Genomic DNA, 27,811 nt, shown 5'->3' on the forward strand with positions numbered 1-27,811 from the left:
GATGGAGAAGACTGGGAGGAGGTGTAAAAAGCTGAAGGGGGAGCAGGGCTTAGTGAGCAGAGAAAATCTATGGCAGAGAGAAGTCCAGAATCAGAGGCAGAAGCTGAAGCAGAAGAGGAGGGAGGCCAAGAGGCAGAGATGAGTTTGGCTGGAGAAGAGCCACGGGTATCTCCCCCTCCTGCTGCAACAAGATCTCCTCCCCACTTCTGTCCCAGAACCAGAAGAGGCATGAAAAGGGTGGAGGAGAAGTTAGCTTCATGCAGGCGCAGTCTCATGTTGCCTGAGGAAACCCCTGGAGAGGAGAGGACTTAGGCAGCTGGGGAGGGGGGGAGCTTTCAGTCTCAGCAACTGATCCATGGGACAAAACCTACCAGGGGTAAGCTGCTGTGCTCATTAGGCCTGACACTCTGCCACATCTGTGAAGATCATGTTTTTGCTAATGAAGAGTTAATTCCAACTTGCACAGTGTGATTTACTGCCCACTTGGCTCCTGACAACACTCAGCACACTTATTTCTGTATTTTTCTTAAAGGCAAGCAAGAAGCCTTATCATTATGAGAGTTCAAGGACACATTCCACCCAGGCAAAAACACTCAGGGAGGGTTTGAAGCGAGAAGGATGAGGGGTGTGGCCCCAAGAGGCTTCTAAGGGCCAGAGAGTGAGACTCGGAGGACTGTACTTGTCCCCTAGGGCTGAGGTTCCCCATTCCTGATAGTGCAAAAAACACAGTAAGAAAAATTGTTATTATTACTATGTCTACATCTAAAATTAGGTCAGTTTTACCATAAACAGAACAATATTTATACAATAGTTCAGAATGCTCAAAACACACACAGAGATAACATAATTTCTCAACTTTCATGGTTAGGAAACCCCAACTAAATTTACTACTGAATAGCACAGTGAGCCACGTCAAGCCCTCATGCCTGCCATCAGGAAGCTGAGGAGGAATAGGGTCATGGTGGGAATCCTCCCAGGGCCAGAGGAATGGAGATTTCCCCTCCCTGCACAAAAGCCTCCTTTTTACAAACAGCAGCTGAAGTGGCAGACCTGTGTCTGGCAGACAGCATCGCACCAGACTCGAGAGCTTATACAATTGCATGATAGAAAGCAAGGAAGCCTGTGGCGCACTGTTGTTGCTTTTCTCCTCCATGCAGGGAAATGTTGTGTGAAGGATGAGCATTTCACAATGCAAGCCAGCACCTGCAGCCTGAAACAGTACAGCCTCTGGACAAACCTCACTCAGCTGCTGTTTGCTAGAGTAAAAACCCAGTTCTTGTCGATAGCTGCTTGCATTACATCCTTTCGCAATTGCCCAAGTTCCAGCACAGCATCCTTTCTCCCACCGAGAAGGATGCAGCCTGACAAGTCACCTGCTCTAGCAGTTTACATGTCTCACTGCCACACCTGCTCCAGGACAAGCCCCAGCATTTCCAACAGCTTGATTCACCTGCTTTTAAGGTCAATGTTGCTGCTTCAGGTTAATTGCTACCGACTCCCAGGGAGGTATGTTATGATTCCCCAAAGCCACCCATGATCAGAGTACTGTTTTGATGGCTGCAAGCAGATCTCTCTTTAGAGGACGGGTGGGGAGCCTGTGACCCTCCAGATGTTGGGAGACCCCAACTCCCAGTGACCAACATATGAGTCTGTTCACACATTCACACGATGCACTTACATGCGTATATGAATCAGTTCACAGCTGTGGACTGCGGAGGGAGTTAGCAGCTCAGTCAACAGTGACTGGCAGATAGTTTCAGGAAGGGGATATGTACCAGCCCTACTTGGAGATGTTGAGAATTGAACCTGGGCTCTCTCAACCACCTAGCTGCAGCCCCAGTACAGTACACAGGTAGCTGCTTCATTCAATCCAACTCAAACCATTAGTACACCAAACAACTACAACAGGGATGAGGAATCTTTCTGGCCCAGCAGATCAGAGGGTCCACTTTGGCAGCTGGGTGGGACCAGCCACCTGAGATCATGGTGACACCATAAGCGAATGGTCCCTCCTACCTGTCAGAGTTAATTCATGGGGTTGGTGGTCTGCTTCCCCAGTGTGCTCACTGCAGGTAATACTGTACATTGGAGAAGATGCACCAAGCTGCATTAAACCCCTGCCTCCCATCCATCAACTGATGTGACCCAGTGATGTCAGCTGATTGACAAATGGATGTGGGTGGGAGGTTAATGGCCTCATGGGCCAAACAGAAGCACAGACAGGTCAAGAGTGACCTATGGGCCAGCAGCCCACCCCAGGTCTACACTGTCAGTGGCTCTCTAGGGTTTCAGGTGGCGGGGGGGGGGTCATTCCCAACCGAACACATAGAAAACTGAACCACCAGCAAGGCTGCACACCAATGGTTGTGGCCCAGGGTCCCCCAAACTTCTCACTTGCACAGGAACACATCCATCCTTATTTCCCAAAATCAGTGATGATTGCTGGAGATTTTGCAAGCCCCCCCCCCCCCCACCGCAGAGCAAATGTTAGAATGACAAGGGAGTTGGGAACTATCAGCCTCTGGGCCAAATCCATTCATCTGCTGGTAGTGAAAGAGGGCTACTGAAGGAGTTGGGGGCTGTGGGCCACTTTGGACGCAAGGCGTCCCTAGACCACCCATCCCTGCCCAGTTCCCAGAATGATCTATCAGCAAAGGTAGTCACTGAATGAGTAGGATACACTACTTGCTTCAGGACTTTCAAATTCCTAAAATGCTAAGATGTCATAGTGGGAAAAGAACATTGAGGATCACATTCCCTTTTTGCCAGCTTTCAAAGGGCCACTTGCCAGCGCTGGGTGGAACCAGGAAAAAAGTGGGAAGGACAACAAATGTAAGCTTTACATTTGTACACCCTATTATTATTATTATTATTATTATTATTATTATTATTATTACTACTACTACTACTACAGTGGTACCTCTGGTTACGTACTTAATTCGTTCCGGCGGTCCGTACTTAACCTGAAGCTGTTCTTAACCTGAAGCACCACTTTAGCTAATGGGGCCTCCTGCTGCCGCCGCGACGCCAGAGCACATTTCTGTTCTTATCCTGAAGCAAAGTTCTTAACCCGAGGTACTATATCTGGGTTAGAAGAGTCTGTAACCTGAAGTGTATGTAACCCGAGGTACCACTGTATTACTACTACTACTACTACTACTACTACTACTATTATCCTTAGTAGAGTAGGCTAGTTTACACACCCACCCATCACCACCACCAGGAGCAGCAGCAGCAGCATCTTCCCAGCATGTCCAGGTAGAGCTGGGAGAAAAACCTGTCTGAAATCCTGCTGCCAGTCAGTGTAGGCAATACTGAGCTAGATGGCCCAATGCTTCTGACACAGTATGAGGAGTTTGTGTTCCTAGGTTCCAGTTCAAGGTCACATTCTAGCTAGAGAAAACTCAAGGAAGGTGCACAGGGCATGGCTATTAAAAAGGGTGGTCCAGGGAGAGTTAGAGAGCCAGTCTGAGTGTCTTGGGGGCCACATTTGGCTGCTAGGCCTAAAGTCCCTCATCCCTTTCTGTCCACAGCACACTCTGCATCCACCAGAATGGAAGCTGCTCCTCCCTCCAAGGCTGCAACACCTGTAGATTGTCCTTGTATGCACAGAAAGAAGCCCCACCAGTGAATACATAGCATTGCCAACTTCTCAATTACCCTCACTTGCTCTGCATGCACCAGCAAGAGGAAACCACGGTTATCTCCATGGAGCGAAGGGGCCTGAGTGAGGAAGGGCACCGGTGCACCTGCTGATTTTTGCAACTCGACCCTTCTTTAAGACGCAAGACAGGTCAGTTGGCAACCCTCATGCGTCCATCCCCCAAAATGTTATTATTAGCAGATTGAATGCTGTAGCGATGCAGCCCATCTTTGGGAGGGAAGAGGGGGTCCGTGAGAAGCCCCTCTGTAACTCCCCCACCCCCCGTCGCGGGGTAACTTCTTTGCCTTGGCGAGGGCGGGGGGGGGAGGGAGATCGCCGGTAGAAATGGCAGCGGAGCGGGCAGAGGGAGGACACCCGACCCTCGCTGCACTGCAGCTGCTGTTGCTGCCCGGCCAGAGGCGGCGACTTACCGGCGGCGGCCAAGGACTCGGCCCTGACTGCGGCTCCCAGGAGCCGGTAGTAGAGCTCCATCTCCGCCTCGGAGATCCGAGTCAGCGGCAGGCGCAGCTCCGGCGAAGAGCCGGACAGGGCCATGCCGGCTCGGCGGCTACTCCCGGCCGGAGGAGACGGAGGCTGCGCCCTCCATAGCCCGCCTCCGTCGAGGAGTTCTTCCCGGGGCGCTCCCGGCTCCAGCTCCCTCCTTCCCTTCCCGACGATCGGGAGACAGGAAGAGCCCAGCGCCCCAGCTCGGCGCTCTCTTGCTTCGGCGGCCCGCGAAGTCTCTCCACGACGGCGAGGCGCAAGGACCTTCGCGCTCTGGAGAGGAGGGCGCACGGGCTGGGCGGAGCGCCTGGATGAGTTTCTGCCCGGCAGCTGCTTTGGGCACCCGTGCTCTGGGTCCGCCTCGCTCTGTGCTTCTTTTTCCCGAAGGCTTGTTTTATTTATTTTAATGCTCTGCATCAGCCCCCCGCCTTTTCCTCCAAGGAGCTCAATGTGGTGCATGGCCCTCCCTTCCTCATTTAGTATCCCCACAACAACCCTGTGAGCAGGGCTGGATTTAGGTTTGATGAGGCCCTAAGCCAGGGGTCAGCAAACCTTTTCAGCAGGGGGCTGGTCCACTATCCCTCAGACCTTGTGGGAGCTGGACTATATTTTTTGGGGGGGGGGGATGAACGAATTCCTATGCCCCACAAATATTCCAGAGGTGCATTTTAAATACTGTAAAAGCACACATTCTTTTCATGTACAGTGGTACCTCGGGTTAAGTACTTAATTCGTTCCGGAGGTCCATTTCCCCAGCCATTCTCCTTTTGTTGGAATGCTATCCTTTTTCCAATAGCTAGCAATCCAAACTCTTGCCGCTGTTGTCACGTACAGTGGTACCTCAGGTTACATACGCTTCAGGTTACAGACTCCGCTAACCCAGAAATAGTGCTTCAGGTTAAGAACTTTGCTTCAGGATGAGAACAGAAATCGTGCTCTGGCGGAGCGGGAGCAGCAGGAGGCCCCTTTTAGCTAAAGTGGTGCTTCAGGTTAAGAACAGTTTCAGGTTAAGTACAGACCTCCGGAACGAATTAAGTACCTGAGGTACCACTGTATAAGAATATGTTAGTTTTATCCTTTGGGATATCTTTATCAAGAATTCCTAGTAGATATGCCTCTGCCTTTTTATTCTGTGATGCCCTTATCAATTTTTTTATCCCGTCGTGGATCATGTCCCAAAAGGTTTTAATCTTTGAGCAAGTCCACCACATGTGGTATAACGTGCCTTTTGTCCTATTACATTTCCAGCATTTATTGTTGTTCATTTTATTCATTTTTTACAATCTGTCAAATGAATTTTTGAATTTTTCTGTAGTTCTCCCTTAATAGGTCACACGCTGTAAAATTTATGTTTTTCTCACCCTTACATGGGTTTTGGATATACCGTATTTTTCGCTCTATAGGACGCACTTTCCCCCCTCCAAAATTAAGGGGAAATGTGTGCGCGTCCTATGGAGCGAATGCAGGCTCCTTGGCTTCAGCGATAGCAACGCGAAGCCTCCGAAGCGCAGAGGGAGCGCTCCCAGTCCCACCAGGAGATGCTGGGGACTGAACCTGATGCCTTCTGCATGCTAAGCAGTTGTTCTACCACTGAGCTATGGCCCTAGCTCACAATATTGCTGTCAGGATAAAATGGAGAAGGTGGAGGCTGAAGTGTGTATGCTCTGTGGAGGAAAGGTGGGATAAAAGTATAAGAAGGAATAAAGTATGTAAACTAGCCTAGAAGTGAATCAACTACAGGATATTTTTAACTTACTCTCCTAATAATTTGTATATAAATGATAAAAATGGTATATCAATTTTGTTAAATAAAAAAAGAGGAAATGTTCAGACTTTCAAACAGTATGTTATGCCTGAGCCTTCATTGCTGAAACTCCCAACAGCATTTTCATGCTCACAAACACCTGATGAAGGAACCATTGTGACATAACCCATTCAAGCAGAGTGAAGGGGCAACAGGCTGTCAACAGTGGCAGTAGTTGGGGGCTCCCATCTATTAAAAAGCCACAGAAAGTCTTTTCATACTGCCTGAGGAATTAATCCCTTCTTTAACGTTCATAATTGCTGGATCGATTTAACAGGACTGGAGCTAACATTTGCTTGGATTTGGCACCATTGATAGGGAACTGCCTGCTGCGTCCTCCGCTTTGAAGTCACCCTGGACTTTGGGCCTCCAGCACCTTCTTCAGCATGTCCAACCCATCTAAGAGGCGTATGATACTGGTGTTCCACTGGGTTAGGAAGAAGCCCCTGACAGAGAAGCCGTGCTCCACCATCTCGGCCAGACCTTCTGCCTCTGCACCGGCTTGCAACACTTCTCACATTTCACTCTACTTCATGAGGAGCAAGACACAACCCGCTCCGCTCAGGAGGTCCAGCAGGCGCAAGGTGCTGCGATTGCCGAATCTCACCGACCCCAAGTTTTTAAGATCTGTCATTGGCAGTGTTGGCTGGAAGAGAGCCCGCAGGTGTGGCAAGCAAAAGAAGACTCCAGCGGGAACAGGAAAAGGGGTGAGGGCTAGGCTAGAGGCAAGAAGACTCCAAAGCTATTTGCGGGATGGGATTGCTTTGGAAGATGCCTTCTCACAATCTCTACCCTTGAACCACGTAAGGACATAAGAAGTGTCTGCTGGATGAGGCCACATTGGCCTGTCTAGTCCAGCATCCTGTTCTCACAGTGGCCAACCAGAGGCCTGTGGAAACAAGAGCATTCTGTATTCCCTTCCTGCATCTTCCAGCAACTACTATTCACAAATGTTACTGCCACTGACTGTGGAGGTAGAGCATAGCCATTGTGCCTAGTGGCCATTGATAGCATTTCCTGCATAAAACCATCCAAGTTGGTGGCCTTCACAGCTTTCTGTGGGATTGAGCTTCCAGAGGGGTAGCTGAGCATGCCTGCTGCAGGAAAAACAGGCATTAAAAGCACATTTCTCCCAAAGAATCCTGGGAATTGCAGTTTGTAAAGGGTGTTACAAATTGTAGCTATGCGGTAGAAGGGTAATCTACAGTTCCCAGGATTCTTACAGGGGAGAAGCAATAATGCTTTTAATGTATGGTGTGTACACAGCCTCAAATTAGCTCCACCAGCTCTGTAATATTAGAGCCAAAATTATAATGCATATTGTTGTTGTTGTACTTTTATAAATATTATAAAACCCATTCCTGCAAGCCATGTAGTCTGGAATAAACTCAGTCACCCCTCCCTTCATTAATTGTTTCTACTAGGTGGGGAGGGGTGTTGGATCTGCTTCCCTGCCTTGAAGAAAGGCCAGGTCAGATGTGTGCCCAGACCTGGCCACGCTTTGCAAGAGAGGTGTGTTGGTTCAAGGTGGCCACGCTGCCTGCAACTTGCACTCCTTCCTGACGTGTCTTCCCCAAACCCCTTCTTCCAGAGGCTGTGTTGAAGTTTTCCATCACGTGGAACACAAACTGGCAGAACTACCTCGAGGCTCAGGCAGTGGTGGAAACCCTCCTCAAGCATGAGACGCCAGAGAGCCTCTTGCAATACGAAGGGATCAAAGCAGCTGTGGAGTCTCTCCTACCATACACGGCACTTCCAGAGGCTGGGCCGGTTACTGCAGGCCTCCATGTTCCTTGATTTCATGGGACAAAACATGAACTTGCCTGACGCCGCCAAGTGGGACAGGGAGATGGACACGTGATGAGCTTTATTTATTTATTTATTATTAATTTTATTGAGTACAAATTAGAAAAAAATACAAATATACAAAAAAAGGAAAATACATGTAACCAATAGAAAATTAGAAAACATTTTACCTCTTCTGATATTTACAATTATTTGCACCTCTACAAAACAATATTCACAATAAAGAAAAGAAATGAAAGGTAAAATATAAAAGAAAAGAACAAGAAGAAGATAAAGAAATGTATAAACAAGATCAAGAATGAGAATTTAAATTGGCTAGAATATTTCCAACTTAAGGCTACATATGAGAAAGATATAAAAATTAGGGGATTTGGGAATAAAACATCAAAATTAGAAAGAGAGGTATTACAAAATAATCAAAAAACACTTTTGAAACTGTATAGTTTAATAGACCAAGAGGTAAAAGGAGAGAATATGCTAAAGTGGGAATGTGATCTAGGATATACAATTGATATGGAAGACTGGAAAAGTTTTTTTGGGGAAACATAAATTTTATGGCCTGCAATTCAATAAGAGAGAATTATATGAAGATGCACCACAGATGGTATATAGCACCAGGCAGACTAGCAAAAATGAATAGATCGATTAGTAATAAATGTTGGAGATGCAGTAAGATGAAGGGCACTCTATACCATATGTAGTGGAAATGTTCAGAGATCGAAAAATTCTGGGAAATGATCCATGAAGAAATTTAAAAAATTAATAAAGGTTTCATATAACAAAAGGGCAGAAGCATAATTATTAGGAATTTTGAGTAAGGATATCCCCAAAGATAAAATTAACATATTCCTATGCACAACAACAGCAGTGAGAACTTTGGTGGCCAGTTACTGGAAAGGAAATAACATCCCAACAAAAAGGGAATGGTTAAGTAAACTATGTATCTGGAGTTTGCAAAATTGACGGATATAATAAGGCATAAATCTAAAACTATGGTACAGAAACAATGGGAATGTTTAAATGAATATTTACACAAACAGGGATCAAACACAAAAGTTTGGTTGTGCTTGTGAAGAATACAGAGAATACAAAGATTAGATGGGCTGGGTTTTATTTTTTTATTTTTTATCTTATATTTTGGAAATGTACATTCAGGTGTTTTTTCCTTTAATTTTTTTGGGAGCCCTGAGCTATAGCTTGTCTAGCTTATACGTAAATCCGGCCCTTCTCTCAATCAAAAAGGAGTAAAGAAAGGACGGAGCCTTCTCAGCTTCTTCCGCGAAGAACACCAGCGCTTTAAAGGGCACGCATTTAATCAACGCGCTCGGAAGGCTGAGAATCCGATCCAGCCAATCAGCAAGCGGCTTCCCTCCTGGCCTGACACCACCGAAGAGAGACGACGGAGGGGAGGGGGGAAAGAAGGAAGGGACCTTTTTAACCCTAGCACCACCACGGCCCTTGGGAAACAAGGCGAGGTGGGAAGCCAGGGGGATATTCCCCCTTCCTTTTCACTCATTTCCCGAGAAATAAGAAGGAGGCTCGATTCCCCCGAAACTCCCTCTGGAAACTCCCTCCCTCTTTATACAGGACTGGGCGCTCTTTGTCTCATCGCCTCCCCCCGCCCAGGCGCATGAGATCGATTCGCCCGCCCCCCGCCCCCTTAGGTATTACTACGGCCCAACTTGTGGGCGGGGACTGCGCGCCTACGTCACCCGCGGACCAATAGAAAACGGCCCGGGGGGCGGGGGAAGCAGCGGCGTCTTTTGTGCTTCGGCGAGATGTGCGAGGAAGGTGCTGCCACTGTCTGCGTTCGGGGGCGCCCGCTCCCCGCCAGGTGAGCTGCTGGGGCTGGGAAAGGGGAGTTGTTCTCCAGAGGCGCAGGCGAAGCCCCCCGCATGTTGCTCCGCAGTAACCCCCCCTCCGCTGTTTCTAAGTCGTCTACTCCGAAGTAAGGCTGGCCAGACCTGCACGCGAAGCCCCGAGAAGGAAGCCTGACTCGGGATCGGGGCGCACACCTTTTTCCTGCGACTCTATTTCTATTTGCTTTTAACTGCTTTACTCCCCCTCCTCGCCTCCCCGCCTCGACTGCAGCTGTTTTAAATGCGCGGGGGTTAAAAGGGGGGGGGAATCTGGGCTTTTAAATTTCTCTAAGCCTGGCTTGATGGTGAAGGGCGGGTTAATAGATTTGATGTAATCATGAAAGTCTTTCCAGCCCTGCATATCCACTCTCCTTAAACTGCTTAAAGCAGTGGTTCCCAACCTTTTTTTTAAACTATGCCCCACCTCTAAAATCCTAATGCCCACCCCCACCCCACCCCGTGACATATAATTCTTATTCAGTGACACCCCCCCCCCCAATTCACATGGAGGAAGCCTAAACGGCTGTTGACTGTGGATAACTTGTTCTCAAATTGCTCCCCTGTGGGGCGTGTGCCCCCACTTTGGGAGCCACGGGTTTAGAGCATTGGACTAGGAGCTTGGGAGACGAGGGTGCAAATCCCTGCTTGGCCATGTAGCTTGCTTGGGCTAGTCACTTGACTGACAGCCTAACTTACCTTGTGGGGTCCTTGTGAGGATGAAGTGAGGCAGGGGGGAGATGTGCAAGGCCACTTTAGCTCCTTGCAGAGGGTGGTATATAAGTTAAATAGGGTATTTTTCGCTCTCTAGGACACACTTTTCCCCCTCCAAAAATGAAGTGGAAATGTTTGTGCGTCCTATGGAGCGAATGCAGGCTCCTTGGCCAAAGCAACGTGAAGCCTTCAAAGCGCAGAGGGAGCGCTCCCTCCGAGCTCCGGAGGCTACACGTTGCTTTCGCTGAAGCCTGGAGAGCGAGAGGGCTCGGTGCACACCGACCCCTCTCGCTCTCCAGGCTTCAGGGATAGCCGCCTGAAGCCTTTGGAGCGCAGCAAGACTCTCCTGGCTTCAGCAAAAGGAACCTGAAGCCTTTGGAGCGTAGCGCGAGGTCCCGCTGCACTCCAAAGGCTTCAGGTGGCTATCTCTGAAGCCTTTGGAGCACAGCGGGACCTCGTGCTGTGCTCCAAAGGCTTCAGGGTTAGCTGCACAAAGCCTCCGCAGGGCAGCGGGTTGAAGGCACCCCGCTACCCTGCAGAGGCTTGAAAGGCTGTCCCTGAAGCCAGAACAGCAAGACGGACCACACTGTCTCGCTGTTCTAGCTTGGGGATGGCTGCGCAAAGCCTCCACAGGGCAGTGGGGTGAAGGCACCCCGCTGCCCTGCGGAGGCTACAAATGCTGTCCCCAAAGCCAGAACAGCAAGACGGACCACTCTGTCTCGCTGTTCTAGCTTGGGGATGGCTGCCCAAAGCCTCAAGCCTTTGGAGTGCAGCGGGAACTCGTGCTGTACTCCAAAGGCTTTGGGTCAGCGAAAGGAACCCGAAGCCTTTGGAGCGCAGCGCGAGGTCCCGCTGCGCTCCAAAGGCTTCAGGGATCTTTGAGGCTGGCGGTGGGGGAAAGCAGCGCTTCCCCCCACCGCCAGCCCCACAAGCTCGGGGGGCAGAGGCAAGGCTGTTCCCTGACCTGCTCTTGAACGTACCTTGAACTCACACACCTTGTTTTAGAGGGGGAGAGCAAGAAAAAAAATTCCCCCTGTTCTCCCCCTCCTATGGTCCGGTGCGTCCTATGGAGCAAAAAATACAGTAAGTAAATAAAACTCAGCTGCTTGCAGCCATTCTCGTTCTAGCCCCCGGTTACCTTTGGGTGGCTGACATGAGATGGAGAGAAAGCTTCCTTTGTTCTCCACCTAAGGCCAAGAACCTGCCTGATTCACTGTAACTTCACTTCTTGGGGAGGCTATGGCTTTATCTGTGAGGCTAATGGCATCCGCAGCATCTTAAAGAGTGAGCTGAGTTTCCATAGCAACCACTAGGGTGATACTGCTCTCCAGGAAATGGTAGGCATTTCCCCACCACCTTCCCTTGATTGGAGGTAACATCATCTTGTAATCAGAAGAACAATAGCCAGAACAGTAGGCAAACTATAGCTAGAGTTGGTGTGTGAGTTTTGGGGTGGGCTGGATGGCTTGACATGCTGCATGGGCTAAATCCCAAAGCTCTGGCAGCAGATGGAAGGAGCAGCCCTAGAGATTTATGGGGGAAGCAAGATCTGCTAGATTGTTAATGCTGTGAGCCCATCCTATGCTCAGGTCATATACAGTGGTACCTCTGGATGTGAACGGGATCCGTTCCAGAGCCCCATTCGCATCCTGAAACGAACATAACACGCGTCTGCGCGGGTTGCGTTTTGCCGCTTCCACGCATGCACATGACGTCATTTTGAGTGTCCACACATGTTCCGTTACTTCCGGGTCGCTGCGGAGCGCAACCCGAAAACACTCAACCTGAAGCGTATTCATCCCAAGGTATGACTGTACAGTGGTGCCCCGCAAGACGAATGCCTCGCAAGACAAAAAACTCACTAGACGTAAGAGTTTTCCATTTTTGAGTTGCTTCGCAAAACGAATTTCCCTATGGGCTTGCTTCGCAAGACGAAAACGTCTTGCAAGTTTGTTTCCTTTTTCTTAACACCGTTAATACAGTTGCGACTTGACTTCGAGGAGCAACTCATAGAACGCAGTGTACATAGTAGCCTTTTTTGAGGTTTTTAAAGACTTTGGTGATTTTTGAAGCTTTTCCAAAACTTCTTTTGCAGCCATTTGGTAAGTTAAGCTTTTAAAACTTTTTTGGGGGGTTTTGGATTTTGGGTTGGGGTGTTTGGAATTCAAGGACTTGGTGTTGGGGAGGGGTTTGCAAGAATCTGGAAGCTTGTGTGTTTTTTTCTGCATTTTTATGATTTTTTTGTGACCATTGGGGCACTCTGCTGTTTTTTTTTAAAAAAAAATCTGGGTTTGAATTTCTGTGTGGTTGGTGGCTGGGGGAACAGTTGGGGAGGGGGTTGCAAGAATCTGGAAGCTTGTGTTTTTTTTCTGCATTTTTATGATTTTCTGTGACCATTGGGCCACTCTGCTGTTTTTTTTAAAAAAATTCTGGATTTGAATTTCTGTGTGCTGGGTGGCTAGGGGAACAGTTGGGGAGGGGTTTGCAAGAATCTGGAAGCTTGTGTGTTTTTTTCTGGCTAGGAGAGGCTGCCAGTTCTGATGTTTCGGCGGCTGAAGACTTTACAGCGGAGTTCCTGGAGGTTGTGAAGACGGAGGGCTACGTTCTACAGCAGGTCTTCAACTGCGACGAGACCAGGCTGTTTTGGAAGAGGATGCCCAAAGGACTTTCATCACACAGGAGGAGGCCAAGTTGCCTGGCTACAAGCCCATGAAGGACCGTCTGACCCTGCTCTTCTGTGCCAACGCAAGCGGCGACCTGAAGATCAAGCCCCTGCTGGTGTACCACTCAGAGAACCCATGGGCCTTCAAGAAACACAAGGTCAACAATGTCATTGTTGGAGTATGTCATTGTTGGAGGTCTGACTGAAGATGTGGTGGTTTCTCCAGAGGAAGTTCTGAGCTGGCTCCAGAAAGGCGAAAGTAAGACTTAATATCTGGTATGAGATCTTGTGTGAGAATGGTGTCTAACACAGTCTTACTTGAATTTTCAGAATTTGGTAGATTTGGCAGGAAGTGAAAGAGCTACCCAAACAGGTGCTGAAGGTATGTAGCTGATGATGATCAAGCTTTTCTGGTAATCTGCTAAACCCTAACTTGTAAAACATGTAAAAAAACAACAACCCACAAGTAATTCCCACCCCCAGGGTTCTTGGGCATGCTTGCTCTTATTTATGTAAGCCATTTACAGCTTAACAGTAAAACTCATCACATTTGGAACACAAGACTGATGCAGATGTTACACTCCCAACTGGTAGATTCTTGCACAAAAATCTAACTTCTCTATGGCAAGGATGAGGGACCTGTAGTGCTGTATAAGTTGCATATGAACTCCTAGCAATCCTAGCCAGTATGACCAGTGGTCAGCAATGCTGGAAGTTGTCTTCCAACAACACATGGAGGGCCTCAAATTCCTCATCTCTGCTTCTGCAGAGACCATTGTAAAACCGCCCCATGATCCTTGAATGAAGGGTGGTATATGTTAGCAATTTCACTCCTCCAACGCTGCAGATGAGATTGTTGTAAATCACATGCCTGTCTGGGACGAAGGAAGACAGTCTTACCTCTTCCGCTGCAAGTACTATTACACTGTACTTTTGCTTTTATTTCTTGGTTTGTTCTCTTGGAGCTGGAGAGAAGGGACGCCATTATGCTTTTGTCTGTACATAGTGTGTAAATAAATAGTAGCTTAGCTCTATAATGACTCACTCACTCTTGTTGTGTTATGCCGGAAGATTAATGTGCATATACCAGCTAGTATATGTTGCTAGAAGCGCACTGTAAGAGAAGGGAGATGCCTTTTCCAGAGCTGTGTGTACCGGAGGACGCTCAGAGTTTTGGGGGCTTGCTGGCACCCCCAGGGCATTTTTCCAACAGTATATACATTTAATGAATGAAATATTTGGTTATAGGCCTTCTAGCATTATCGTCCTCCTTTTGGCTGAAGTTATTCAATGTTTCTGAGTTAAATGGCAAAATTCATCATACCACTAATAATGCTGAAGTCTTATTGGGTGTCTCCAATGCTGTCATTTCACTGACAGAAGGAATCTGTTGGCAGAACAGGGGAGATAATATTTTTCGGGTCATTCACCCTACGCAGGACCCTGTGCCCCTCTTTGATCTGCTGCAGAGGGTTGGGGAATCACCCAGAGCAGATTTAAGGACAGAATGGGAATCGCTGAAAATTGCCTCCCCCATTCTGCTGATATTGCCTACTGTCAGGATAATGACCAGTATTGTTATTTCACACGTATAAAGTGCCTAAAGGGCAGGTAAAAACAATACAGAAGGGGGGGGGGGATAATGGAGAATGAAGAAGAAATCAACCAAATTCAGGAACTCTTGACTATGTTAACTCCCAATATGGTAGCAAAAGAACTTTTGTAGAAGGAACTGTCTAAAAACAAAAAACTGATGTTTAATGCCTAGGGATCCATCTCCAAGAAGGCCGCAATGTAAACCGGAGCCTCTCCATCTTGGGCCAAGTTAACAAGAACCTTTGTGAAGAGCAGAGTGGGTAAGGACAATTCAGTTAAGAAGCGTTCTTTAGTTTGTGCTGTATTGAAAAGTGTTCTCACTTGATCTTAGGCCAGGCAGCCAAGGTAGTGCCATTCCTAGGTTGTTTGGCTACAACTCCCTCCACTGCCAGGCCATTGGTCATCTGTCTGGGCCTGATGGGAGTTGTCTTCCAACAACCTTCGGAAGGCACCACATTGGCTGTCTCTGCCCTAGGTGTAAAAGATTGGCTCTTGGGCCAAAACTTTCCTACTCCTTTTTGATCATCCTCCTTCACCAGAGCCTACGTCAACTACAGAGACAGTACGCTAACATGGCTTCTGCACAAATCACTTGGTGGCAATTCTAAGACTGTTATCATCTTCACGGTCATTCTGACATCGTTCGAAGAAACGCTTCAAACCCTCCAGGTAAAACTATACAGGTCCGTTTCCTTTCCCCAAAAGTTTTGCCCCAAGTAACAAGTAGGCAAAAAGGTATTTCCCCCCTCTTTTTAAACTGGCATGCTTTGTTCTGGTATATGTATCTGCAGTTATAGAACTATGAGAAATCAGACTTCCACTTCAAAGGGAAGTAGTGTAGCACTTCCTCCAATAGGTGGGTTGGATACTGACGGCAAACCCTCAAACTCTTAAAAAGAGAGCTTGTGAAGACATGGTAGTCATGGAGTCTTGAATATCAGGTGGGAAAGGAAAGGTGGGGGGAAAGGTCTACTTGAGCTCCTGACAGCTTCTCTGTTGCCCTCCAGATGTTGGAGGACTCCAGCTCCCATCAGCAGTGGTCAACATGGTCAGATGATGAAAGTTGTAGTTCAACAACATCTGGAAGACACCAGGTTGGTAACCTAGGCTTATCCCTTCTGTGGGGAGGTGAAGGTACGCTGCAACATTTCGTTTTAATGGGTACCATTTGTATTTACTGTAATAGCAAATGTTGATTTTTATGATCCATACTTCTGTAATTTTTGAAGAGATTTTACACAAATGTCATTTTTTCTGACTTCTCCTTCAAAGAGCGGTTCTGACTCCATGTGCCTATCTCTCCTAGTTTGCAAATACAGCCAAAAAAATGAAAAACCGCCCTATAATAAATTACGTTACAGATGAGTATGTCCTTCCAAAGAGGTATTGTTTAGAGATTGACAGCTTGAAACAACAAATTGAAGATGTAAGTTGTCTTCTTGGAAATCTGAGTGTTCTAGGCTGGAACAGGTCAAATTGCATCTATATTTTGTTTTGTTTTGTTTTGTTTTGAAATAGGATTCATGCTCTATTTTGCCAGCAATTATACCTTAAAAGCACAACACATTTATCTTTTAGAAGTTCAAATATCCGTGGTAATCTCGAATGCTGGTGGCAATAGCATTCTTTTAGTTGGTGACTTGGATTATAGGCCAGCTGCCTATACCAAGTGAGGGGGCCGTAATCTCTGTTTAGACGCAGTCTCCATTTTAAGAGTCTGGCCTAATTTCAATGGCAACTCTTAATAAAGTTGACAACCATTTCATGCGGGGGTTCCATTCCTGGCCCCCACATAAACTGGAGTAGCATGTATAAGTGTATCCCAGCCCTGTTACACTCTTTTCGTGACATGCTGAGCAATGTTTTTAGGTCACTTCCAGGTTCATCGCCATATGCAATCGCATGTCTTTTGGATGCTACTAGTATAAGCGCTTATGCACCAACACTGGATGCCGATGAAGACATTAAAGATTTTACTCTCAGCTGGATACTGTCCTATCAGAGAGATTGAATCCTGACAAGACAGAAGTACTGTTTCTGGGGGACAGGAGGCGGGCAGGTGTGGGGGATTCCCTGGTCCTGAATGGGGTAACCGTGCCCCTGAAGGACCAGGTGCACAGCCTGGGAGTCATTTTGGACTCACAGCTGTCCATGGAGGCACAGGTTAAATCCGTGTCCAGGGCAGCTGTGTACCAGCTCCATCTGGTACGTAGGTTGAGACCCTATCTGCCCGCGGACTGCCTCGCCAGAGTGGTGCATGCTCTGGTTATCTCCCGCTTGGACTACTGCAATGCGCTCTACATGGGGCTACCTTTGAAGGTGACCCGGAAACTACAACTAATCCAGAATGCAGCAGCCAGACTGGTGACTGGGAACGGCCGCCGAGACCATATAACACCGGTCTTGAAAGACCTACATTGGCTCCCAGTACGTTTCCGAGCACAATTCAAAGTGTTGGTGCTGACCTTTAAAGCCCTAAACGGCCTCGGTCCAGTATACCTGAAGGAGCGTCTCCACCTCCATCGTTCTACCCGGACACTGAGGTCCAGCACTGAGGGCCTTCTGGCGGTTCCCTCACTGCGAGAAGCCAAGTTACAGGGAACCAGGCAGAGGGCCTTCTCGGTAGTGGCGCCCTCCCTGTGGGACGCCCTCCCACCAGATGTCAAAGAGAACAACAACTACCAGACTTTTAGAAGACATCTGAAGGCAGCCCTGTTTAGGGAAGCTTTTAATGTTTGATGTATCATAGTATTTTAATATTCTTTTGGAAGCCGCCCAGAGTGGCTGGGGAAACCCAGCCAGATGGGTGGGGTATAAATAATAAATTATTATTATTATTATATTATTACCTAAGGAAGATAAAATTATGCTCCTGGGTGATTTTAATGCAAGAGTTGGGGAGATTTTGATCTGTGGCCTGGGATTATTGGGAAAAAAGGAATTGGTAACAGCAACCAGAACGGAATCTTACTTTTGACAATATGTGTAGCGCACAACCTTGTTATTGTCAACACACTCTTTCAACAGAAAAATAAATTTGAAACTTCATGGAGGCATCCTCAGTCAAACCACTGGCACCTCTTAGACTATGTTATTATCCGTGCTAAAGATTGCTGTGATGTGCTTTTTACCAGAGCTATGACGAGCGCCGACTGTTGGACAGATCACCAACTAATACGCTCCACGATGGCTATCAAGATTATACCTTGACGCAGGATTCAAGAAAGGAAACCAAGGCACAAAATGAACACTCAAGCCCTTCAAGATCCCATTAAGGACCATCTGCTTTCAGAATTCCCTGATAACATCAAGGAACACTGGACCAAGCTAAAAACATGCATTATTGCAGCCTGTGAACAAACTATTGGACACCAAACCAAGAAACACCAGAAACTGGTTTGATGAGAATGACAGTGAGATTGAACACATATTTGACAAGAAAAGGAAGGCCTTTCAGATCTGGCAAAGAGATAGAAACTGTGCCACTAAGAAAAAAACCTGTGCCAGTGCTAAGGCTGAGGTTCAAAGAAGAGCCAGAGAACTAAAAAACACTGGTTTATTAAAATAAGCTCAAGAGATCCAGCACACTCAGAGGATGACCTCCAAACCATTCTAAATATCTTTGCAGAAGATTACAAAAAGCTTGGCCTATCACTCAACATCCAAAAAACCAAAGTGCTACACCAACAAGTACAAAATAACCCCTCTGCAGCGCCACAAATCCAACTCAATGGTGTAACATTGGAAAATGTCATTCACTTATCCTACCTGGGCAGTTATCTTTCCACAAGGGCCAACACTGATGCTGAAATCCAGCATTGCCTGAGCTCTGCGAGTGCAGCTTTCTCCCAATTGAAGTGCAGAGTGTTTGAGGACCGGGACATTTGCAGGGAAACCAAAATGCTTGTTTACAAAGCTATTGTACTACCAACCTTACTGTATGCTTGTGAAACATGGACCACTAATAAATGCCATCTCCAACTCCTCGAAAGATTCAATCAACGGTGTCTCCGAAAAATTTTACACATCACTTGGGAAGACAGGCAAATGAATACCAGTGTACTGGAAGAAACAAAGATCACCAGTGCTGAAGCAATGATTCTTCAACATCAACTTCGTTGGACTGGTCATGTTGTGCGGTTGCCTGATCACCGTCTTCCATAGCAACTACTCTATTCCAAACTTAAAAATAGCGTAATGCTGATGGTCAACAAAAGAGGTTTAAAGACTGTCTCAAGGCAAATCTAAAAAAATGTAGTATAGACACTGACAACTGGGAAACGCTGGCCTGCGATCCAGTTGGAGAACAGCCTTTACTAAAGGTGTCATGGGCTTTGAAGACACTCAAACTCAGGACACAAGGGAGAAAAGTGCTAAGAGGAAGGCATGCTTGGCAAATCCACACCGTGATCAACTCCCACCCAGAAACCAATGTCCCCACTGTGGAAGGACGTGTGGATCCAGAATTGGCCTCCACAGTCACTTACGGACTCGTTGTTAAAACCGTGTTTATGGAAGACAATCTTACTTGGCTTCGAGTGATCACCAAAGAATACGAAGTATCGGTCATTGCTTGTATGCAACCCTTTCCACACTGGGGGGGTGCAGACTCAATTTCACAGAAATGACTGAGAAACTTAAATGCTTTCATTGTTTCTTGCTGATGTTTAACCTTCACAGCCGTTAGTACTTACAGTACATTATTATCATCACAGTAATATACAGATTAACAGCCATAATCCTCACAAGCATGGAGGGGTCTACACAAAAGCACATGGGTATCCTAGCCAATGTAACATGTCAGGGTAATTTTTTCTGCAATGTAAACTACAATACCTTCTCCAGGCACCACACACATGGATTTGTTTTAAGGGATTTTACTACCCCAAAATAGATTGAAAATTTGGCTTTGGGTAGTAAAGTATTCCCAAAAGTGTGTGTAAGTTTTCAGCAGGTCGTATACAAAATCCCCCCTCATAATGGATTTTCCTTGCTTGGGAAATCATGTACACCTTACTATGAACAACATTTTGTGCCTTTCAACGTTTGGTATTGATGTTTTCCCTTGGTAGATCTCATCACAATCCCAGCCGGCAGAGATTGTTGGAGAAGTATGCTCTTCAAAATGAGCTGCAGGAGAAAATAAAGAATCTCACTGAGATGCTGGTGACGTCAGCTTCTCTTGCATCAGCGCAAGAGTTCAAGGTAATATTTAAAAATTGAAGTGTTGTGGGACCTTTGATGGAAAACTGGTGGCTCTTCCACATTTCTTGTATCAGCTGTTATTAAGTAATCAAATGGGGCGAGGGAAGCCTGGGAATGACTAGAAGGGTGTCACTGCAGAAAAGGACCTTCCAATGCGTGGAGGTTTAAGGTAAACCCTTCATAAAACTGAGTAAGAAAGCAGAAATTACTTATTGTGTGTTTCTTTTTTATATAAAACCTGATTCAGGTCCAACCGATAGAAGAAAAGTCTTTTGAACTGAGGCAACTTCTTGTCAAGACTTCCAGTACCAGCAGGACTAGAAGGGTGTCACTGTAGAAAAGGACCTTCCAATGTGTGGAAGTTTAACATAGCTCTGTTAATGCATGCATGAAGCAGGAAGTTCATATCGGGAAGTTGGTATAAGAACAGGCACCAGCGACTGAGTGTGCTGTAGTGGTGCCAGGAATGCAGAGCGGGAGGGCGAATGGAGCCTGCTGCTCTCCAGTCCAGCCCTCATCACCCAGGGCCCTCCGCAACCTGGCAGCTCGTGGAGGGCAGCATGAGAAGGCCGCCATGTGCCCTTCAGTCCCAGCCTTACCCCTGAGGGCTGGGATCGAAGGGCATGTGGCAGTTGTGTCCTTCTCATGTCGTTCTCCCCGGCTCCCAGCCTCGCAAAATAAGGCTTTGTGTTGAATTCTGAAGCTACTACTTGCTACCTGACTAGTGAGACACAGCGAGTTCAAGTTGCTTATGGTGCTTGCAAACATGTTTTAGGAAAGTTTCCCCTCTCCTTTTGCAACTTTTTTGCAAATGCTTATGGTAGAATTTACAACTAGCTTCAACTGAATTTGTCATCACTAGGCCATGTACAAATTCCAAGACATCAGCAAATGGGATTGTGCTTTTAAAAATATCTAACTTCCTTTAATTCTCCTACGTGCCTTGATTTTTATTTTTATTTTATGTTTTAAGTTTCCAAGGACAAGGAAGAGGAGAGCGACCTGGTCTGCAGGAACAACATCCCAGGAAGCAGGGGAATGTCTCCTGGGAAGCTTTTTCTAAAAAGCCAAACAGTTTAAAAAGCCTTGTCTAGCAGAGATGAAAGCATGTAAGTTTGTTATGTGTGGAAACTATTTTTAAAAGGTGCCATATAAAATATGGGCTGAAGAATGGTAGGTTGGGATAAGTTAGAACTTAGATAAGACATTGTTTAAACCAATATCCACAGTGAGCTGCAAATAGTTAAACACTTGCACCCATTTTGAGGGTTGTGCTTAAGCTGCATATGTTAATTATACTGAATGTTATTGCCACATCTGAAGTTTTCAGAGAAGGGCAAGAGGGCTCTTGGCATAACTTAGCCTGCTCCATCTATCTCCTGGTTGCTCCAGAGGTCGGATTCTGACATTGATCTTTAGGCACTAGGGAGACCTGGCTTCCTTGCAAATGCTAGCAAAGGCTAATGTAGCCAACTCTCTTCGCTGCTTGCATTTGGCTGCTCGTGTTTTCTTTCTCCCATGGCAGGGGAGAATTAAACCCATTGGGCCCCAAGGTAGTCAAAGCTCAGTTCCTTTCACTGCACCTTTCTGCATTTGTCTCAAGAACTTAGAGTCACAGAATTGTAGCATGGGAAGGGATCCCAAGCGTCATCTAGTCCAACTCCCTGCAATGCAGGAATCTCAGCCAAGGCATCCATGACAGATGGTCATCCAAGCTCTGCTTAGAAACCTCCAAGGAGAATCCACAGCTTCCTACGGGAGTCCGTTCCACTGCTGAACAGCTCCTGCTGTCATGAAAGCTCTTCCTGATTTTTATTTATTTATTTACGGCTATTAGCCCATAAAATATGTACAAACATAAAAAGCACAAAGGCTTAAAAACCGAAATATCTGACAACAGAAGGTGAACACTGCAATGCAAGGGTGGGTCATTGGGCAGAGCCAAATAACAGGATGTGGCCCGGAGAGCTCCAAGGGACGGTTCACAGAAAAAGGAAAACTGAAGACGAGATCCGACATGCACTCTCATCATAACTGTCCGATTAGATTTTGATGATGTTGTTGTTGTTTTTTGGTGGTTTTTGCGTGTGAGATAACCGCATTCAGGAATCTCGCCACCTGCAGAGTAACAGAAGGATCTGTATCCTGCAAAAGCAGTGCGGCGTGTGACTCAATAGGCCTGCTAACCAAGCGCAGTAAAGCAGGGCCCAGGAACTCAGCTTCCAAGCAGGGCCCAGGAACTCAGCCCCAAGCTTCTAGGTGCGCGCAAGCAGTCCGCTGCCGCCCCAAGCCTCGCGCACCCGGTGGGACCTCCTGCCGGGTGCGCGAGGCTTGCAGACACTCGCCCGAAGCAGGGGGAGCCCGCCCGAAGCAGGGGGAGCCCTCCCGAGGGCTCCCCCTGCTTCGGGCGACAGGCTGCCGCCCCAAGCCTCGCGCACCCGGTGGGACCTCCTGCCGGGTGCGCGAGGCTTGCAGGCATTCGCCCCATAAGACGTACCCCGATTTCCCCTTCATTTTTGGAGGGGAAAAGGTGCGTCTTATGGGGCGAAAAATACGGTAGCTCCATTTAATTCAGTGTCTGCTTTTGAATAGAATAGGCTGAGCTGGTAGATCTTTAAACAAAGGTCTTCAGCCAACCAGCAGTCTTGCAAAGTGTTTAATGGGATTTCTGCTTCATGCTAACCATTTAAGGAAGTCTTTAGCCTCTGCCCAGCAACTATGAGACTTGGGGCCAGCCAGTGGAGCCCAATTTGAAACTCTGGGGCCCAACTTGAATTTTTTTTGTGGGGCACTATGTCACAGCCAAAGTCTGCAAAATCTTACGAGATATAAATCCATGTGCTAGGTCATTTTCACAAGGTCAGCAAAGCCCTTCAGAAGTCAGCTCTGTTACTGAGTTCCTGTGCAAGTTTGTGCAGTTTTCTGGATTTTTAAAGGAAAATTAGAGAAAATTTGATGAGCTTGAGAAATAGGCAAAAGCCAACTTGCCCAATGTCAATTATAAAACAAGGAGACAAAGAGTGAGGGCACGGCAAAGAAATGACAGTAGTGCACCTGATACCTTAGATGCACTTTCTTCAAGAGATAAGTTTAGGATAAAATCCTTTATTCCTATATTCCTTTATTAGATGCACTTGAAGCCAATTTAAAAAGAGGTACTGTGTTGCAGAATTGTTTTCCATTCTTGCTATCCTGATAGTATCTAAGCAAGAAATTCAGCAAGGTTTAGAACTGTTGATGGAATATCTACCCTGAAGATATTGACCTGAAACTTCTTGATGAACTTTTGCACTTTCACCTGTATGTGAGACAAAGCCATAGGCACTGCACCGCCACTGGCTTTAAACCGGAACGCTGTTCCTGTTCATGTATAATGCTGAAGACACATGCCTGAGAACCCCTCTTTACATCAAGCTTGGGGACAGGTTGGTGTTGGGGAGAGGACGTGCTAGAGAGGATCTTTCATAGGCTTGGATCTTCAGGGGAGGCCTGCAAGACGTCTCCAGTCTGATTTGGCCCTTATGCAGCGGAGAGCTGCATAGCGCTGTGAGTGTATGGCTTTTCCTTTACTGTAAGGGGCTAACCGTGCATCAGAGCCACCTTGCCATAGAAGCCAACTCCTACAGACCAACAAGAGATCTCCCCTCCCAATAAAATATATGAGGGGGGCAGCCCCCCCAGTTGATGGGCATTACCATTCAAATTGTGTGTGTACTGTGTCATGTGATTATGTGGGACGGGGCTTACCTGCTGCCACCCCCATTTTATTCAAATTGGCACCCCTTGTGCCAGCTCTCAAAGCGCCTCTAGAAACGCAAGGTGCACTTCTTAGGTAGATACTTTGTCCACTTAGCTCAGGACTGTCTGTACTAACAGGATTGTGTGTCTCAAGAGTTTCAGGCTGGGGAGGCGAGGGGGTTAAAAGCTGCTTTAGGCTATGTCAGATCTCTGGCCTACCTAGGTCAGCCCTACCTGGAGATCCAGGAAACCGAACCTGTGACGCACCAGCACGCACCCCTTAAATGATAATTTTAGACTCTAGTCTTCACAATGCTGAAAAGGGGAAATATTTAAGTAATCTAAGAAGCTGCCTTATGCAGAGCCAGATCATGGGACAATCTAGCTCAGTACAGTGGTGGACCTTGGAGTCAGCAGCGCCCTGTGGGCTGCCAAAATTCAGCTACCTCCACTTCTTGCCTTCCACTTTATGTACATCATATTCAGGACTTTAAATTGTGCTTTTATATCAAATTTCATTTTCTGCATATACTGTAATGTTTTACTGTTGCTATGTCCATTGGCTAATGCGAATAAAGTTTTTTTTAATAATCTCTTTCTATGTACATCATATATGCAGCATCCTAGAGGCTTCGCACCCAGTAAGACCGAACCAGTTGCGCTACCCTAAATCTGCATCTGCTCAGAACTGTCTATGACTATCAGAGGCTCTCGAGGGTTCCAGGCAGGGTGACTGTCCCAGAGCTACCTGGAGATGCCAAGGGTTGAACCTTGGTGCCTTTCTGGATGCAAAGAGGATGCTCTGCCACTGAGTTGCAGCCTTTCCCCAAGGTCTAACCTGGATTGAGCTCCTTGCATCCAAAAGGATGTGCTCTAACCACTGAGCTCTGGTCCTCCTTCCACTTTTAACATTATCTGCAAGCAAATAACTTCAGTTCAGCACTGTAGGGAGATTCACCTGCAGGATTTCTGCCTGGCACTCTCAGCTGTTATAGAAGTCCAGAACTCCTGCCAGTAAAGGGAAGACAGCTTATGGCAGTGAGCACCATCTGTTCATCGCATACAGGACGTTCCTTGTGTCAGTCCAACGGAAGAGAGAAAGAATGCCCTAAAACACACTTCTCCTCCTTTAAAAAAAACCAAAGCACTTTCACATTGCCACTCCGTAACCTTAGAACCATGTTTAGCAGCATACAAAAATAATGAAGGATAATGTGTTTAAAATTCCCAACAAATATTGTTGTTGGGTTTTTTTTAAGTACCAACTATCCCTGCTTTTAACAGTGCAGTCCTATGCATGTTTAGTGATAGAAGGAAGTAGAACAGCCAGATGAATCACTGCTCTGCTTTTTAATTAGGTATGCGCACGTTGAGTGTGGTGGAATGTTAACTCTATATAGCAGCTTTGTTCCAAGTTCTATGTAAGCTGTCATTTCACATCAAAAAAGTTTGTGGGGGAAAGGCACTTATGTCCTGCGTGGGCTGTATAATTATGCTGCTGCTTCTTTTTTTACATTAGAGGTTTGGAAATTTGACAGGCAGACACTGCCCTCATTCTTTTTAGAGAAAGTTATTATCATTTTTTCTTCTTATTCAAATGGAGGAGGGGTGGAATTTTGATCCTGTTTCCTGAAGAAGTTTTCAATCTATTGAAGCGATATACATAGCTGCTCCTCTACCAAATTGGATTTGGGGTGGTGGTGTTCATTTTACCAAATAGTCATACCTCCTGTTACGTTTCCTTCATGGTACGTTATTTCAGGTTATGTCCTGTGGCAACCCGGAAGTACCGGAAAGGGTTACTTCCGGGTTTCGCCGCTCACGCATGCGCAAACACGCAAAAATGACATCACGCGCATGCACAGAAGCACCAAATCATAACCCGCGCGTGCGCAGATGCGCTGCTACAGGTTGTGCTCTTTTCATGTTGCAAATGGGCCTCCTGTTCGCAACCAGAGGTACCACTGTACTGCTACTCCAGTCTCTTTGTACTACTGTGTCCATGGAATACACCATGTGGCCGAGCCACTGTAGTACTTGTTTGAAACTGGAGTAGAAATAGGTACTCCCCCCCCCCCGAGTATTTTGCAGTTGAGCATCCCCATGCCCTGTTAAAATATGATTTTAGTTCCATCCTCCCAACTGCTCCTGGCTTCTGAACCACTGATACTTCTCTGGGTTTTTAAATATTGTTTTTGGGGGGAATAGTGTTTTCTTTCATGCAGTTAAAATGCTGTGGGAACAGCCCCTATATACAGCTGCAAAAAAGGTGAGAGAAATGAAAGGACACAGCAAGTGTTGCCTGTAGTCTTACAAATACATTTGCAAAATTGCTAGACCCCCTAAGAGAAATTGGCTAGCTGGCTGGCCTGCAACCTAAAAACGGGGAGGAAGGGGAAGCGTTTTTTCAATGCTTCTGTGCCGATAAGTGATTTTACCGGGCTGTGGACAAGAAGCTATTTTCAAGCTGGAAGATGTGATTATGGTCTGGGTCTGCAAGCGAAAGAGTAAAGTGAAGGGGGAGCAGCATTACCCACTGCCACCCCCCAAATGCTTTGCTAGGGTTGCCATATATCTAGAATTTCCCAGACATATACAGAATACCGCATTCATCAGCAGCGTCCAAGTGGAAATCAGCTAATCGTCTGGGAAAATCTGAACATATGGCTGCCCATGTCAGCAGTGCCGGTTTTGCCAATTTCCCCTTAAAATAGCTCAAAAATAGCATTTTTGTGTGTGTGATTTGTGCTTATTACACAGAAAAGTCAGGTTCACTTAAGACAGGGGTCCTCAGACTTTTTAAACGGGGACAGTTCACTGTCCCTAAGACACTGTTGGGGGTCGGACTATACTTTGAAAAAAATATGAATTCCTATGCACACTGCACATATTTTATGTCTAGTGCACAAAAAACAGGAAAAATACAATATTTAAAATGAAGAACGATTTTAATCAACATAAACTTATATATATATATTCAAAATTCAAATATCAAATTCAAAATTCAAATATGGTCAATGACCAACATATACTTATATATACATATAATTTAAATTATTTCGACTGTCAGACCAATAAGTATTTCAATGGGAAGTATGGGCCTGCTTTTGGCAAATGAGATGGTTCCATATTTGTCACTGCTAGTCGTAGCAAGTGATGCAAGTATTCATCAGTTAGTCTGGATCTGGTTGGAGATTTCAGATGTTTCATTCGGGAAAAAGTTTGTTCACAGACATACTGTATTTTTTGCACCATAACACTCACTTTTTTCCTCCTAGAAAGTAAGGGGAAATGTCTGTGCGTGTTATGGAGCGAATGCCTGTGGGTGGCGGGGGGGATCTGCTGCAGTCGTGAGCAGAGGATCCATGGTTCCCCTTCCTTTCCTCCTCCATGGTTACAAAGCATGGATCCACATGGATCCTCAGCATTTTTGCATTGGGCTACTCCAAACTCACTGTCAGATCACATGTCTGTGGCCACAGCATGAACCACAAAAATCATATATCCACTATTTCGTTTAGAATATTTTTTTTCTTGTTTTCCTCCTCTAAAAACTACGTGCGTGTTATGGTCTGGTGCGTGTTATAGAGCGAAAAATACGGTAGGTGCTGCCAAAGATGGTTGCAAATTTGAGTGCATGGTTCTGAGATTAAGATATGTCTCGGAGAGGAGCTTGATTTGAATGAGTCTCATTGAGGGTTGTGGGGAACCACAGACCTTAAGCTCCAGGGAGAAAAAATCTGGGGTGGAAATTCAGTAACTGCTCAGTCCCACTTCGGGGGCGGAGATTCGGATGAACCCATAACATTTATTTTTTCAAAGCCTGCCTCCACCTGGGCTCGTCTTGGATGGCAGGGAGACGTTTACTTGCAAGCAACCCGATGCTGAGGAGTTGCGAGCAAGCGTTCCTTGGATCGCAGCCCAGCTCCCAAGCACTTTTCCCAGGACAAAAACTCGCTAGGATGATGGCCGCCGTCTTTTTCCTCGGACGCGATCCCCAGTGGCCCCAAGGGTGTTTCCTCATGAGTAAGCACTGGAGCCCTGCGCTCCTTGTGAGCGACCTTCTTCCCCCTTTCCCTGCCTTCTGAGCATAGCTCACCATTGTTGTGGAGGCTGCCGCAGGCAACGGAGGGTGAGGTGGTTGGGGCCGCCGAGCTGGGCTGCAAGGATAACAGGGCTGGATCAGGTGGAGAGGGCGGCGGAGCACAGGGCATGAGCGAGCAGCATGGTGGCTGGTGATTGAGGGAGGCGGACACGTGGGGAGAGACAGGCTTCAAGGCAAG

The 27,811-nt window shown here is 46.7% G+C and overlaps 2 protein-coding genes and 1 long non-coding RNA gene across 6 annotated transcripts in view; 1 reads left to right on the forward strand and 2 right to left on the reverse strand.

Moving 5' to 3' along the window:
* MCF2 (MCF.2 cell line derived transforming sequence) overlaps positions 1-4,621 on the reverse strand; it is a 76,682-nt gene extending 72,061 nt beyond the window's left edge. For all 4 annotated transcript variants that reach the window (XR_014521723.1, XM_083486240.1, XM_083486238.1 and 1 more), the window contains exon 1: positions 4,075-4,621. Coding sequence is in view for 3 of the 4 variants with exons in the window: in XM_083486240.1 (XP_083342366.1) it covers positions 4,075-4,606 (532 nt within the window). In the remaining variant the exon portion in view is untranslated. The remainder of the gene's footprint in view (positions 1-4,074) is intronic.
* A 903-nt stretch (positions 4,622-5,524) lies between these two features.
* On the reverse strand, positions 5,525-27,143 carry LOC310698942. Its single transcript, XR_014521845.1, has 2 exons — positions 26,763-27,143; positions 5,525-7,132 (listed from the first exon to the last, which is right to left on the reverse strand). It is a non-coding gene; the product is annotated as an uncharacterized lncRNA (long non-coding RNA).
* Positions 8,696-20,753, forward strand: LOC310697892 (kinesin-related protein 11-like; the record flags this gene model as incomplete). The annotated part of the gene is made up of 9 exons (XM_083484496.1): positions 8,696-8,752; positions 9,345-9,591; positions 9,692-9,705; positions 13,320-13,371; positions 14,758-14,845; positions 15,125-15,254; positions 15,593-15,679; positions 15,892-16,011; positions 19,658-20,753. 9 exons carry the CDS (start codon positions 8,696-8,698, stop codon positions 19,712-19,714), a joined length of 852 nt encoding a protein of 283 aa, XP_083340622.1. The 3' UTR covers positions 19,715-20,753.
* Positions 27,144-27,811: the final 668 nt, after the last annotated feature.

This window comes from Podarcis liolepis, assembly GCF_965112155.1.
Source record: "Podarcis liolepis genome assembly, chromosome: Z".
NCBI classification, from domain to species: domain Eukaryota; kingdom Metazoa; phylum Chordata; class Lepidosauria; order Squamata; family Lacertidae; genus Podarcis; species Podarcis liolepis.